The 13,655-nt window shown below is 46.8% G+C and overlaps 1 protein-coding gene across 2 annotated transcripts in view; it reads left to right on the plus strand.

The window, feature by feature from the left end:
* The window catches only part of STK11 (serine/threonine kinase 11), a 73,730-nt gene that overhangs the window by 30,328 nt on the left and 29,747 nt on the right, over positions 1-13,655 (plus strand). For both annotated transcript variants that reach the window (XM_084614877.1, XM_084614876.1), the window contains exons 3-6: positions 464-553; positions 2,474-2,606; positions 3,442-3,578; positions 4,225-4,352. In XM_084614877.1, the coding sequence (XP_084471003.1) occupies positions 464-553; positions 2,474-2,606; positions 3,442-3,578; positions 4,225-4,352 (488 nt within the window). The remainder of the gene's footprint in view (positions 1-463; positions 554-2,473; positions 2,607-3,441; positions 3,579-4,224; positions 4,353-13,655) is intronic.

Here is a 13,655-nt window from a genome sequence, read left to right on the forward strand (position 1 = left end):
AAAAGTGCTGGTCTCAAAAGAGAGAGGCAAAAATCAGACATAGCCACCAATATTAGGGTTAGATGATGACACCTCCTCTTCCATAGGATCAGAACTGGAGGGAAATGCAAGGGAGGTCATTCCTTTGGGAATGCCGCAAGACCTAACTAAGGAAAGTTACTGCTGCATGGAGCCACCGCCACCGTGAGCCTTCCCTTTAAACAGGCAAGCGGCAAAATGAGGGAATCCTTTCCCCAGCTTCAAAATTGGACCCATGCATCCTTTTAAACGCTGTCCTAACGAAGGCAGAATGGGAGGGCCCAACAAAACATGGGCTTTGTGGCATAATGACCCATGCACGTACCATGCAAGGTTACTGCCTGTACTGCTGCTCTCCAGCAGCACAGAATCGGAACTGTGGTGATAACACAGTGCTTGCCTGGGTGAGCATTTAACCTCTGTGCTTCCTTAACTCTGCTTTCACGTATATGGTGATGGAATATTGTGTGTGCGGGATGCAGGAGATGCTTGACAGTGTCCCAGAAAAAAGGTTTCCAGTCTTTCAGGCTCACGGGTAAGTGCAGCTTCAGTTCTTAACCCACATTGTGTCCATCAATCTCTCCCACCTTTGCTCTGGCTCTTGAATTCAAGTGGAGGTTCTTCTGCTCTGTCACTTAGGCTGCTGGCTGCACTTTAAAGCAAAATTTGTTATGAGCAAAGAGTACATCAGGTACCATCCATGGAGAAAATTAAAAGCTGATGGGTGGGGTGGAGTGGGGGGGAAGGTTCTGGGATGCAAAAGCTTTTTTTCTATTGTGTTTTTTTTGGTGCCTCAGCAGCCTGAGATGCCTCCTTAATCCTCTTTCTGAAACTCTGCCTAGCATGTGCCTTAGCAGCTACAAAGAGACAGTTGAGGCCGTGCTGGGTGCTGTTGAGCTGCACCTTATGGAACTCCCTGCTGCATCTCTGTGGCTTGACAGAGGTCGATTCCTTCAGAACACTTTCTGGTGTGATCAGGTTTTCCTCTGAAAATGAGATTCCAGTTTGGAGAAGGGAAATAAAAGTCCCATCGCTAATCAATTGGCACAGAAGTAAACGTGAAACTTGCTGTTAAGTTAGATCCAGATTTTGCAGCAGGTAAAATGTATCTTACTGGTGTTCCATGGTGATTTTGTTTTACTGGGAGGGCATGTTAAGTGAATATGACAGAAAATGGAGAGCATCAGCAGTGTGACTCCAAATATCCTGCCCTGCACAACCTGAGTGGGGCATTTAGAATCTAAGTGAAATCCTTTCCTCTCAGGCAAGTATGGTAAATGGAAGGGGACAAAAAGGAAAGCCCTTTGGAGCCGTTCAGCCAAAGATGAGGGAAATTGAGGCATTTTACTGATGAGACTGACCTCTTGTGAACTGAGAAGGGAGATGTAGAGTTAAATACCAGAGAAGAAATTACAGATCTTTGCTGATGCTTAATCTGTCTAGTACCCAGTCTTGTTTTGTGTATTTTGGTAACGGCACACTAAGACTTCATGCTCCCTTGAAGCTCACAGCTGAAGAAACTTAATACTTAAAGGGTATTTAGTGCTCCTCTGCAGCTTGCCAAGTGCTGCTGCACCTTTAGCTATGGGGCGAAGTAGGGGTTGAAATGAATTTAGTTGCCCTAAGCTCTCCTAAGGGTTCTCCTAACAGTCAATCCTATACTTCCCTTTCTTTCTCGTTCTGCTTCTGCCAAATCTTGTAGCTTCCAGCGAGTAATTCTGCCCCGTACCTTGACTTTAAACAAATTGGCGATGTGTTGAGAGAAGCCACTTCAGGTTTGTGGTTAGATGCAGAAGTAGACTGCCTCGGTGCAGCACTTACCGGTCAGAGTTTCTGCAGAGGTTGGATGTGCATTTTCCACAGTGTACCCCAGCAGCAAAGGTGAATAGGCTCTGTCACTTTATATCTGTGAATGTCCGATCAAAGGACAACTGCTTGTGCGCCCTGCTTTGGATAACCCGCTACATAAAAGGGCAAGGAACGCAACTGTGTCTCACTTTGAGACCGCATGAGGTGCAACCTGTAATGTCTACAGAGCGCTAGTTGCTAAGAGTTATTGTAAGGAAGGTAGGAGTCCAGCACGGCTTGCACCACGTGGAACTGTGCATGTTTTAAACACCTGCTGAGCTGCCGCGAAGTAAAAAAAGAATTCTTGCAAACTGTACTATGCTGCCCGTCATGTGAACTTGCAACAATATACAGAATAGGAAGAGAGCTTTGATCTAGAAGAGTTCGGTGTCCCAAGTGGGGGGGGTGGGAGTGTCCTGATGCCTAACTGCAGCAGGTAGTCGCTTCTGTGCTAAACATACAATGGACCTAATCTCTAGTTTCCCAGCAGCAAAGGCTAATGTTGGCCCAACCTGTGTTCCTCACTATGCAAATTGGCAATAGCTCTTATGGAGCTTCAGTCACTTGAATCACTTATCTTTTTTTTTCCCCCTCTGACTTTTTCTAGGTACTTTTGCCAGCTCATAGATGGCTTAGAATACTTGCACAGCCAAGGGATTGTCCACAAGGATATAAAACCGGGGAACCTCCTGCTAACAACCAATGGGACACTAAAAATATCCGATTTAGGAGTGGCAGAGGTATGTGAGAATGGCTTGTGAACCCCATTCCCGTCTCTGTCTGTAGTGTACCAGCTGTAAACATACACACTGGAGACTTGGAGGGACACAAGCGTGTGTGTCCAAAAAAGCTACATCAAAAGAACTTCAAGGTTGCAAAAGTCAAGCACTCAAAAGTTAAGAAATTCCAGAACTGAGGTTTCCTGTGCCACTTTAGTTCAACCCCTTGTGCTATGCATTATTCATTCACCTGTAGTTACAATCGACTTTAATTACATGATTTTATACTAAGTTTTCCACATTAGACCAGGTGAAAACTGAGATTTTTAGAGTCTGATAACTGGGCTGAGTTCAGATGACTTTTCACAGGGACAGCAAAAGGCATATCCATGTCTCTAACATTCAATTTCAAGGCCAAAGTCCAAGCATCTAGGTACTAGAGTTTCTCAACAAAAGAGTTGTAAGAACCTTTTTAACATGGGCAAAAAAATGTATTTTTCCCTGATCTCATTCTTTGAAATGGTTAAACTTTTACCTGAAACTTAAAAAATCAGACTGGGAAAAAAACACAGCATAAAAAACTTCGGTCCAAACAGTCAGTGGGGCAAAGTTATAAGCAACTGAAAATATGCCAACACTTTCTAGTCAAAGAGCACATCTTAACTATAGGAGACCCCACCAGATCTGCTTGTAATATATAATACTGTCGGGGGTCTATTGTAGTTGGACCCACAAGATGGACAAAGACTCGCCTGGAGTCTCACAAGGGTAAAGCTTTTATCGTGGATATTATCCTTGATCTCTGAAGAGTTTGTGATTGTATGAGAGTCACTCAAATGTCTGTCTCTTGCCGCAGGCATTGCATCCGTTTGCAGAGGACGATACGTGCAGAACGAGCCAAGGGTCGCCAGCATTCCAGCCGCCAGAAATTGCCAATGGCCTCGATACCTTTTCAGGCTTTAAAGTGGACATCTGGTCAGCAGGGGTCACGTTGTAAGTACCTGCGCAGGAACCCTGGATAAATCTTTACTCCCGTTCCAAAAAAAAAAAAATCCTAGTTCAGATTTGTGCTGGCTAGTAGGAGCCCTGATGATGGACTAGTGTTAATGTAGCCCTGCACTCCCTTCTGCCACCTGTGGGATTCTTCAGCATCTGAGTGACTGTGTTCTGCTTCCATGGGTGACTTGCTTCGGGCACAGTGTTGTTCTGGGACCTGCAGCTGGGGGTGCTATGTGAGCATTTAGGGCTCCCACTCCCTTTTGAATGGTGGGTACGTCCAGGAGCAAATGCCCAGAGTGCTGGAGAAATTGAGCCAGTCTCTCTGCCTGTAGCTGCATACCAGGCATTTCTCAATCCCTGTCTGTCCAGGTGTGTTTGGGGCTCGTAGCCTTGCAGTATCTGAGCACCTCACAAGTATTTGCTTAAAGTCTTTTCCTTTCCAGCTTGTAGAAGAAATAGCTTGGTAAGTTTCTGGTTCACGTGTATGTGTGTGAAGTTTCTGTCAGAAAGTGATGTTGAGAGGAGTTGGAAAGCATTTGAGTCCGCATCTGTCGTCCAGTTTTCCTGATTTATCTGCTTGTTGCAGAACTAGAACCTGTTTCATATATTTGTCCTCACACTGTTCTTTCTGCATTTACAGATACAACATTACAACGGGTCTCTATCCCTTTGAGGGGGATAATATCTATAAGTTATTTGAAAACATCGGGAAAGGGGACTACACGATTCCAGAGGATTGTGGTCCTCCGCTCTCGGACCTACTTAGAGGTGAGCTTCTCTTTCAAATGACCTGAATGAAAAGGGGTAAAACTGTGGCTGTAACAAATACCCAGCAGGCTTAGTACTGATGGAGAACTGCCTCACTCAAAGCATTCTATGAATGTAGAGAAGTCTGTTTATCAGCCTTTGCCCCTTTCAGAGTTTAAGATTAGGCTTTGAATGTTCTGTGGTGCTGTAGACTAATCCTATGAAATGAGCTGCAAGTATCTCCTTTATAGAAACAAGTCATATACTATGGCTCCAATTTCATGTGCTTTCGAGAGATTTTAAAACCTGGAGGGCAAACCCACCAAAGGGTGGATTTAAAGCAGCATCAGCGCTGTAATGCTAATTTTTCTGAAGCAAGCACATTCAGTTAAGATCCTTGCCCAAGCCTTATAAAGCAAGACATAAGCATAATGGTGCCCATTGGGGGCACAGCTTCTGCTTTCACTTTCTTTTCAGCGTCTGCTCTGAACTTCCTCCCTTGGAGCCTGAGACAGGGCGTTAATAATACTGTCTTTCGTGGCTTGCCATATGAAATGCTTCAACTGGTATTAAGTGCACTAATTCTAAGGAGCTGCATCCTGCTGTGCTCTTGACGGAGGGAGACTCCTCTAGGGTCTGCTTGGTGCACTTAAAAAGCTCAGCATACAGGCCTGAAGAGCGAGTCTGCTCTTCCCTCTGCAGCTCAGCTTTTTGGAAGAACTTTGTGAGCAGTATAGTCATCAGCTGAGCTTCCCATGATAGAGACCAGGCAGAGGTAGCACTGTTCAGTGTATAGGAGATTTGACTGGGACATAGGAGACCAGGGTTCCATTCCCAACTCTGACACTGACCTGCTGGTTGAGCTTGAGCAAGTCATTTGCCTTCTGTGAGCTTCTGTTTCCCCTCCCACCCTTTGTCATCTGTTTAGACTGTAAGCTTTGTGGGGCACAGATGGTCTCTTATTGTGTGTCCAGCATCTTGCACAATGGGCTCTGATCTCATTTGGGGGTTCTTGGCACTGCTGTAGAACAAATAAAGTAACTGAGGGAATCAACTTACTTTTTGTCTTTAAAGAGTAGTCATGTGTGCAGGCTTCAAATCCACTGACTTGTGGGGTATTCCTGCTCTTAAAGCACTGCTTCTACGTAAAATAATTCTGAGATTAATACTTTGACCTTCTGTTGTGGGGAGTATCTCTGCTTTGTGCAAAGCTTTTTAATCTTCTCACTTCTGCCACTGACTAGCTGTGTGAATGTGAGCAAGTCCCTTTGCTTCTCTGGGTCTGTTTCCCCTTCAGGAAACAGGAATAATGGTGGGGGAGCTGAGGCAAAGCAATATGCCCACACTCTCGCAGCAAGTCAGTGGCAGAGCTAGGAGCAGAACTCGGGAGTCCTAGTCCCACTGCTCCAACCATTTGATGCAAGAATGTTCTTTGAGTAGTGCCCCCGTGGGTGCCCCACGTCAGGTGCGCATGTGCCTCTTGAGCCCTTGATCGGAGATTTTCGGTTAACAGTGTCTGTTTTGGCCCGCACATGCGCTCTGTGCAAACTAGTGCCTCACATCAAGGCTATCTAGAGTTCTTCACTCTCCGCCATCTTGAATTACCTGTTGGATTTGAAGAACACACTGTATTAATTAGCTCTGTTAAGGTTAATCTGGCTGTGATACTAGCATATCATCCCCCACTAGAAGGGTTTTCAATATTTGCTCACTCTGTCCTCTAGACTTGTTAAGGGAACCTCCACACCTGGGATCTCCATCTGAACCTGTAGCAACTTGCTCCTTGCTTCATTTATCTGTGACGGCGGCCTTTCAAATACCTATCACGTCAGCTTGCCTGGATGGCACCCCCATTCACTGTATTTTTCAAGGACGAGGTCTCCTTACAGCCTCAGCCAAAATTCTTAGCTAAAGTGCTGTCGGATTTTCATCTTAACCAGCCCATTCATCTACCAGTGTTTACCTCCCAACCACATCAATCTCCATGTGAGACCTCCGTTCGCACATTAGATGTACCATGGTCATTGGCCTTTTCTGTAGATAGGACCAAACAATTTTGGAAATCGACTAGACTGTTTGTCTCCATCACAGAGAGATCCCCGGGATCCATGATCTCTACTCAGAGACTTCCGAGTTGGAGCTCTGGGTGCACCATTGCTTGCTATGGTGTAGCTGGTGCTCCGCTCCCCCAGAAGGATAATAGCCCTCTACCAGATCACAGGCAGCTGCCACAGCTCTAGTCAAGAACATTCCAGTGTCTGAGATGTGCAGAGCTACTTTGTGGGCCTCAGCATATACTTTTTCTAAACACTCTGCCTCGGTCCATGCCGTCAGATCTGATGCAGCACTTGGTGCTGCTGTACTGTCTTCAGTCTTAGACTCCATTCCAAAGCCGCCTCCTCCCTGTGGGAGACATTGCTTGGGAGTCACCTGAAGTGGAGCACCCACAGGGACTAGTAGAAGAGGTCAGTAACTGGCTCTTTTGAGATGTGTCCCTCTGTGGGTGCTCCACTGCTCACCCTCCATCCCCTCTGTTTTGGACTGTGTTTTGTTGGACGTTTGGATAGGGAAGGAGCTGAGGGCGGTGAGCCCATGCCGTTCAGTAGCCCCTTGGCGTGCGCCACAAGGTTGTCTAGAGCCCACGCGCAGGCCCAACGGACACTGCTAACAGAAAATCTCTGATCAAGGGCAGATGTGCACCTGAAATGGGGCACCCATAGGGGGACATATCTTGAAGAACCACAGTTACTGCACAAGGTGAGTGTAACCTCTTCTTTTGAGGGTTGGGATGATCGTTGATATTTTTGCTCCTGCATAAAATAGAATGCCAACATGGAGAGCAGTTACATGTTAATATAGCAGCTGAATCGGTGGTGTCCACTTAGGAGCAGCGTGGCATGGGGCTAGCATTGGTCTGGCTCTGGGTGCTACCACTCAGGACACCACTCACTCCATAGGATGGGCTTATTGTGTTCTCTTCTGTCTTACCATATAAAAGGCGCTGATAGTAGTCAGTGATAAGAAAGGTGCAGAATAACAGTGATTGAACCCCAGACATGACTCTGATCACACTTGGACACCTGCACTCCTCTGGCGCAAGCCCCAGAAGTAGCCTAGAAGGAAAGCATGAGTGGGTTAGTGGTTGAGCACTGCAAGCCTGCCCACGCTACAAATACAGCAGAGCCGGAAAACTGGCTTACAACACTGTTCCCCTCTGACCTGGTTCCAACACTGTTGCAATTTGTAGTTAGATGGACTCTTAACAACCTTCCGGAGCACTTCACAATTGTGGTCATCTATGCTACAAATTGTAACCATGTCATGTCTGTGGTGTGGATAGGTCGTCTGCTGCAAGAGATGCCTACAAAACAAACTTGAATCTCTTACGTGATGGATTGTTCACCTTTTTGCCACTCTCAGGGCCTGAAGGTTCTAGTTCCAAACTCCCAAATCAGCCTGACATTTTTAGGGGCCTAAGCATACTGTTCTCAGCTGCATTTCCATAGTAGTTCAGTAGGTGGTGCTATCTGTATAGATTGAAGCTTTTAATGCATTTTGAGGAGATGATTTTGCCCATTGTTTCGAACAGCCCCTATTTATCTTCCTTTCTAGGATGTTGCTGACCCCGACCATTCAAGTAATCTGGAGATGATTTTAACTTCTCTGGCTCCATACTGATTATGAAATAAGTTTATTTCCCTGTATTTTGCAAAGCATTAATCAGCTGTAATAGCTTCAGAAACCGTTAGTAAGGCCTAGCTCGAGATTGCTCTCAGTGCAGCTGGCATCTTGGCTACGCTGCTGAGACTAATGTGGCGATTGTCTAAGGCTTGGAGCTAGTGACTGACGCATGTCTCGTGTCATGCTCACATGTGCTGGTGAGTGATGTCCAGATCTATACGTGGCATTTTAGTCGGCAAATGCTAACTCAGAAAAGCAGCCCCTCTCATGGGAGCATGGAAATTGCTCAACTGGAGCAAACCCACTGGCCCATCTCGACTGGCGTCCAGTCTGATGCCAGCTGGATCTAAAATAACGGCTGGATGCTTCTGAGACAGGCGATAAGCCTCTCTAGTGCCCTTGGTATTGAACTCCGGTGTGGCATTTTCTTCCTGAGTCCTGGTGCAAATTGCTTGTGCTCTGAAACATGTGGCTTGAAAAACGGCTAAACCTGTGCCCTAGCTTAGTTGCCTTTTTTCCCTTTTGATGATCTGCCCTGTCCTTGCTCTTGGAAATCTCCTGCCTCTCTCTCTTTCTGCTACTTTCAGGCAACAGGGGCGCCGTCGCCCCCTGGCCTCAGAAGATTTGTTTTTGGTTAGCAGCCTATTTTCTTTGCTCCCCTTGTCCTCTCTGGCATCTCTCCCCTGCTGCCTTCTGTTTCCAGTGGCTGGCAGCTGTGTGCCGCCTATTGGGTGACGGCTAAAGCAGATAAGCTCTCTGTGCAGGAGATGCTCCTGCCTGTCTGCACCGAGCATTCTTCCCCTGCCCCCTTGATGAAGTCCTGGGGACCTCTTCAGTTTTCTTCCACCCCTCCCACTCCACATGCTTACTCCCTGCAACAATAGGCTCGCTTCAGAGCTTGCTGGAGCCTCTCAACGTTGCTTTTGAGTTAGTTTGAGCCCCTTCCCTTTCTGTAGAGATCAATGTACCAAATAGACATGAGGCGATTTAACTCTGTGGTGTCCCTCCCCACTTTTCCTATGGGGATACCATGGGCATCACAAACTGCTGTCGCAAGGCATGAAGTGTAACCCAGCTTGCAGGGATCCAAGTGTTCAGCATTGCCACATCCCCTCGTGGGTAGCACTGGTGACAAGGCAGAGGACTTTTGCCACGTGCCCCTATTTTTCTATGCAGTACATCCGCATTCCTTGCTATGCTCCTGCATCTTCTGCAGCTGGTGAAATTGAACTCAAGCGTACTGTTTGCAGGCTTGCCAGTGCATGTCTGATAGCTTTTGGAATGAACAGCACAGATCCCCGTAGCTTGGCTCACTCCCCCTTCCATTGCCTCAGGAGGACTCTTCTAGCACGTAGCAGAGTGATGAGCACTCCTCCTGCTTTCATCGTAAAGAAGGCTACAGTATGTTGCAAAGTATTTGTTTCCTCTCTGGCTGGAAGTGCTGCATTGAGCGGGGTGCCAGCTTGGTTGGGAAGCAGATACAAGAAGATGCTTTTTAAAGCTTTGTTTTTCTGTTGACTACTTTTTTGCAGCTGCTCAAGCTGTTGTGTGGTTTTTCTCCTCACCCCTTGAGCTTGTCTTTACCAGCCTTTATCTTTCCAGAGAAGACGCAAGATTGCTGAAGGCCAAGAGTTTCTGGGGCTTCTAGCCCCTTCACGGGTCTATTTCAAACTCCTAGCAAGAGCAGTACTATAGTATTTTAGTACAAGTTAGTTGGGATGCTGCTTTTCAAGAGAGAAATGAATCTTGTCCTTTCACTGATTGCATTAGAGGGCTAGCATGGGTAGGCCCACATTGACGAGCTACCCCCACAGACAAGGTAGAAGCCTCCCCAGGTGACCTGAAGCTCTGACATCACCATTGCATGACTTGTGTCCCAATAAGATTCATTTCTGGGCAAGAAAAATGAGATTTTAAAAATCTTCTGTTTGCCAAATTCTATTTTGAAATAGGCTTCTCCTGCCAGGAGCCAAAGGAAGGTCGGCCCAGTGGTAAGGGAACTGGTCTGGCACTTGGGAAACCTGGGTTCAATTCCTCGGTCAGCCATTGACTGCCTGTGTGATCTTGGGCAAGTTTCTTTGTGCCTCAGTTCCCTCCCTGTAAAAAAGACATGATCTACTTCCCTACTTAACAGGGTTGGTGAGAGGGAAAATGCGTTAGAGGTTGAGGTGCTTGAATACTACAGAAATGAGGGCTGTAAGAGTCCATAGTTGACATACTGGTGTCTAGGAAGTAGTCCAGTGTCACTGTGTGTTAGATCCCTGTGTCTGTCGTTTGAAAGACTCCGCTAGTCTCCCAGCGTGCAGGAGGGGAGCCAAAGCTTGAGGAGGGGCGAGTCTAGAGGTGTTCCCAGGAGGTCGAGGGAGCAGAGCTCCTCTCTTCATGCTCCCTCCCAAAAAGGGCCCGTAAGCATGAATGAGTTTTGCGTTTACTGCAGAGGGCACCCTTTCAACCAGAACACTCAGCTTTAACCCTTGCAATACACTCAGTATTAACCCTTGCAATACGTCTGAGGCAGATACTCTTGTTCCCATTTTACAGATGGAGGAATTGATGAGGGAGATGACTCGGCCAGGATGTGGCGTTGAGTCAGTGGCTAGAACCTAGAAGTCCTGAATTACAGCTGTTACCACCTTTGCCTACTTAACATGTACCTGAAGAGGCTCCTGGCTGCCAGAAGTTACTCAGCTACATTGTGCTCTATCTTTGTGCTTGTCCAGGACTATATAAAGGTGCATTGGTGGTTGTCAGTGGCAAGGAGGCAGGGCGGATTTAAGGTCTTCTGTGCTCTGGTAGTCCTTGGCATTCCTGGAAAAGGGATTCATGCTACCTGTAGTTCTGTATTTTGTGCTGGGCAGAGGATCAGAGATGGGATGGGCACGCTTAACCCTTCTGAAATGCTGTGGGAGCAGAGATCTAAGAGCTGGGCATCCATCCGAAGAATCTCACTGCTCCAGTGTTTCATCTCTCCTCCCAAATAAACCAAATGGAAATCTTTACCGTAAGTGGTAGAGAATATCTGTGTGGTTATTGTGGGCAGACACTTTTAGATGATTTGACTGGTGAATAGTACATGATGTTTTGCCTTTATGGAGTCTCTCTCCAGTGCTGGGCTTTAGCCACACAATTGCTATATATGAGTACAGATTAATCCATGAGTTTTAATTTTCACTGATTAGATTTTCTTCTTCCAGCATTGCCCAAAATACAGTACTTTCCCTTTAACTAAAGACTTTTTGGCTCAAGTTACCTTCATTGCTCCTTTAATTGCTGAACCCTGTCTGGGAACAATGTATTGCACCACAGCTGCTTGTAAGAAGTGCTATTATTCCCCTTTTTTATAACCTGTTTTAGACACTTAATTCCTTTTTTGCCTACCCACATCCTCTCCCATACCTGTTCCATCTAGTAAATGCTGTAAATCTCTTGGCAAGCACTGGCATTTTCTAAGCAGTCTTTGAGTTGATGCTTGTGCATTATTCGGATGATCTGAGCAGGCTTAGATTGAAGATGCTTACTTCCAAAAGCCACAACACCCCAGCAAAGCTGTCTCAGACCTGTAGATTAGGGGTTCTCAAACTGGGGGTTGGGACCTCTCAGGGGGTTGCGAGGTTATTATCTGGGGGGGGTCGCTAGCTGTCAACCTCTGCCCCAAACCCCGCTTTGCCTCCAGCATTTATAATGGTGTTAAATATATTTAAAAGTGTTTTAAATTTATAAGGGGGGGTTGCACTCGGAGGCTTGCTGTGTGAAAGGGGTCACCTGTAAAAAAAGTTTGAGCCACTGCCATAGATACTATGAAAAAGCACCGCAGCTTTGAGACAACCCCATTGTCTCTGGGATCTTGGATGTGCTATCCTGTGCAGGTTTTCATGTTTTGGCTTGCAGAAAATTCTGCTGAAATTGAGACAGGTTTCCAGAAATGCCCTCTGGAAATGTGATTTTCTTTTTCTTTTTTTTCTTGTTTTTAAAGTCTCCACTCTAGAGAGAGTCTTACCTGACCATATCCCTTTCTGACTGCATTAAAAAATAAGCCATCCAGTATCAGAATTCAGTGTCTCTGGTCCTCATGAACAATCTGCCTTCACCTCAATCGTATCTTTTTAATTTTTTTAAATAAAACAGCCTGGGCCGTTCAGCTGTGAAGTGACCATCTAATAATCGTACTGATCGGGTATTTAATTAGGTGTGGGACTTTTCTAACCGCTCTTCCAATTACTGCTTCTATACGATGAATAGGGAGGGAGAAAGTTGGGGCTTGGTCCTGCTTTGAGCAGGGGGTTGGACTAGACAACCTCCTGAGGTCCCTTCCAACCTCGATATGCTATGAAAGCTGCTGGGCTGTGCCATGCATGTCTGATTAGAGGAGAAAGGGGAAACACCCACCCGAAGAAGCACAAGTTTGGCAGAAGAGGCCCCTGATCAAGTCCCTGTCCAATATTGAGCTGATACCAGGTTTGACGGTAGCTAAGAAGTTGGAGTTGCCTTCGCGTCATGGGGGAGCCGTTCACTAGGGCCTCGTTGCTGCTTGGAGCAGCCATGATAAGATGAAACCGGTGACCTGGCGGCGTCCTGAGACACGGCTTCTGAGGGCACAGGAAGCCTGTGAATCTCTGGCACTGCCCCACAACAGCTTTGAAACGATCGTGGAAAGCGGCACAACTTCGATGCATGCCCCTGTCACACCCTTGTCGGCCCCAGGGTGTGGATTCATGGCTTAAGACAACAATCTATAACCCACCAACAACACCCCCAGCAGCTTTCCATCCCTGACTGGACTGGGATTAGTGGGCCACTTCACCTTGAATGGCCCCTTGAAATATCTGTTAACTACTTGTGCTAAACAATCTGTTCCACCTTGTATGTAGGTGTGACACTCTGAAGGCTTGTCTACACTGGCACTTTACAGCCCTGCAACTTTCTCACTCAGAGAAGTGACACGCACACACGCTGCAGGTTTCAGCCCTATGAAGTGCCACGGTAGACAGTGCCCCAGCACTGGGAGCCATTCCCCTCGCAGAGGTGGGTGGTTGTTTTTTTTGTTTGGTCTTTACACAGCCACATTAAAGCACTGCTGAGCCCAGTGCTTTAACGCTGCTAGTGAAGACATGCCCTAGTCTGCGCGTCTCCTAGTGCAGACGCGCTCTGCCAACAGAAGAGTGCTCTCCCATCGGCATAATTACTCCACCTCCCCACTGACACAGCGTTGTCCACACCGGCACTTAAGTCGGTGTAACTTGTGTTGCTCGGGCGTGGCTTTTTCACACCCCTGAGCAACTTAAGTTATACCGAAGTACACACTAGCGTGTACAAGCCTTCAGTCAGTTTCCCAGACCTGAAGAAGAGCTCTGTGGAGCTCCAAAGCTCATTTGTCACCCATAGCAGTAGGTCCGATAATAAATATTACCTCGCCCTCCCTGTCTCTCTAATAACTTAAACGTGGCTAATATCCCAATGGAGAAGGGAGGGGTAGGCATTAGTAAGACTTTGGCTCTAATTTGACAGCCAAGTTAATTGTGTCTGAGCCTAGTCAGCTCTCTCGGCCTGGAGAGGAGAGCATGGGTGACGGTCACCACACTAGTGCCCCAAGTGTGTGAGCCAAACTCCTCCATGGTTTAGTGCCATTACACAAGGTATGAAACT

The sequence above is a fragment of the Lepidochelys olivacea genome, assembly GCF_965140295.1.
Source record: "Lepidochelys olivacea isolate rLepOli2 genome assembly, chromosome: 25".
Lineage (NCBI taxonomy): Eukaryota > Metazoa > Chordata > Testudines > Cheloniidae > Lepidochelys > Lepidochelys olivacea.